This window comes from Cebus imitator, unplaced genomic scaffold (genome assembly GCF_001604975.1).
Source record: "Cebus imitator isolate Cc_AM_T3 unplaced genomic scaffold, Cebus_imitator-1.0 Scaffold485, whole genome shotgun sequence".
NCBI lineage: Eukaryota > Metazoa > Chordata > Mammalia > Primates > Cebidae > Cebus > Cebus imitator.
In genome coordinates, this window is record NW_016107800.1 from 32750 (window position 1) to 34816 (window position 2067).

Below are 2067 nucleotides of genomic sequence, written 5' to 3' on the forward strand. Positions count from 1 at the left end.
GGTGCAAGCCACTATACCTCACCCCTGTTTTTCAAGACACACAGATTTTAATACAAAGTCACTTTTCTCATTCTAATGCGAGAGAGACAACAGTGTATCTAGACTCCAGACAGGGAACAGTCTAGTGAGAAAATGCCACTTTTCTTATAAACTTTCCCCTCATTGACTTCCCATCTTCCTCCTTTTGTCCATTTCCTACAAACTCATTAACTTACCAATGAAAAACTTAGAAGAAAAACTTCATAACATACTTACAGCAATGCTAACTTTTCCTAAAATTTGTTCAGGAATTCTTCCAGCTTTCTTCAGAACTTGATCCAGGGAGCCCCCATCCTAAGAACAAGAATACCAGACCAGTTAGTGACAATGTTTCTTTTGTTTGAGACAGAGTCTCACTGCCGCCCAGGCCAGAGTGCAGTGGTAGATCTCCACACACTGCAACCTCCGCCACCTGGATTTAAGCAATTCTCAGCCTCCTGAGTAGCTGGGATTACAGGCACCCGCCACCATACACAGCTAATTTTTCTAGTTTCAGTAGAGACGGGATTTCACCATCTTGGCCAGGCTGGTCTCGAACTCCTGACCTCGTGATCCACCCATCTCAGCCTCCCAAAGTGCTGAGATTACAGGCGTGAGCCACCACACCCGGCTGAAAGTGAATCTTTAAACCTAATTAGGCATGTGAATCTCAGGCAAATCCTCCTTGAAGGTTAAGGGTAAGACCCATTGGTTTATTTCAGACATCAAATGATATGAATGCAAACCACTATGGGAGGTGTCAAATAGCAACTCTAATCCCATGAATAACATTAAATTACTAATTCAGTAGTCACAAAAAGACCTGATTAGCATGGAATGACAATATAGTGGTTTGGGGCACAGGCTCCAGAAGCAAACTATAAATCTGAATTCCAACTCTATCGCTTACTACTATCTAGGGGAATTTAAACAAGTAACTGAACTTGCAAAATGAGGATAATCACTAGGCTATTAAAATAATCACAGGGTTATTATAAGAATTAAACAAGCTAATAGGTATACAGTACTGAGAACAACATATGGCACATAGTAAGTGCTCAACAAATGCTGGCCATTTTATCACTACCACAAGATACATTTGATATTATGCTAACAAATCATAATTATCAATCCAAAGAAAAATGTCACAGAAAGCAATAATTCACTCCACAAATCCTGCAAAGCACCACAGACTGTGTTAGCTTCTATGGGGGTCATATATATGAAAAACAGCTGGTTTCTGCCATCGATACATTTACTAATAGGGGAAATGAACAACTCTCAATAAAATATAACTGTGGCATTATATATTTGCGTGTGTGCACACACATATATATATATATTTTTTTTCTTTTTTCTTTTTCTTGAGACAGAGTCTCATTCTGTTGCTCAGGCTGGAGCGTAGTGGCGTGATCTTGACTCACTGCAACCTCTGCCTCCCAGGTTCAAGTGATTCACCTTTTTGATTATGGATCTCAAGACCTTCCCCTGAGAGGATCCCTCCCTATACACTGGGGGAAGGAGTGCGGCTGAACACACGGAGGCTCCTGGAGGGCAGGCTACCCAGGAAAGGCATGGAGGCTTTGCGCCCCAATCCCATAGCTCGTCCTACGTGTCTCTTCATTTGTATTCCTTGCATTGTCCTTCATAATAAACCAGTAAAACTGTTTCCCTAAAGTCTGTGTGCCAATCCAGCAAATTAACTGAACCCAAAGACAGGATCATGGCAATCCCAACTTAAAGCCAGTCAGTCAGAAGTTGGAGACCCAGACTTGCAACTGGTGGTGATGGAGTCTTGGGGACTGAACCCTGAACCCATGGGATCTGACGTGATCTCCAGGTAGATAGCGTCAGAACTGAACAGGACGACACCCAGCTGGTGTCTGCTTCTTGGAGTGTAGAGAAAATCCCTCCGCACTTTTGGTGACAGAAATCTTCTGTGTTGACTGTTGCGGTGCGAGAGTAAAGGAAAAACACCGTCTAAGAGTTTTCCCCAACATTACAAAGAAACCAGAAATGCATAAGAAAGTGATACAGACATGCAGAAGA

The 2067-nt window shown here is 42.4% G+C and overlaps 1 protein-coding gene across 1 annotated transcript in view; it reads right to left on the minus strand.

Annotated features, from left to right (window-relative positions):
* Nucleotides 1–225: 225 nt before the first annotated feature.
* Nucleotides 226–2067, minus strand: part of LOC108292245 (dual specificity mitogen-activated protein kinase kinase 1) — a 62495-nt gene continuing 60653 nt past the window's right edge. The window contains exon 4 of the mRNA XM_017512983.2: nucleotides 226–333. Coding sequence (XP_017368472.1) covers nucleotides 241–333 — 93 coding nt within the window. The 3' untranslated portion in view covers nucleotides 226–240. The remainder of the gene's footprint in view (nucleotides 334–2067) is intronic.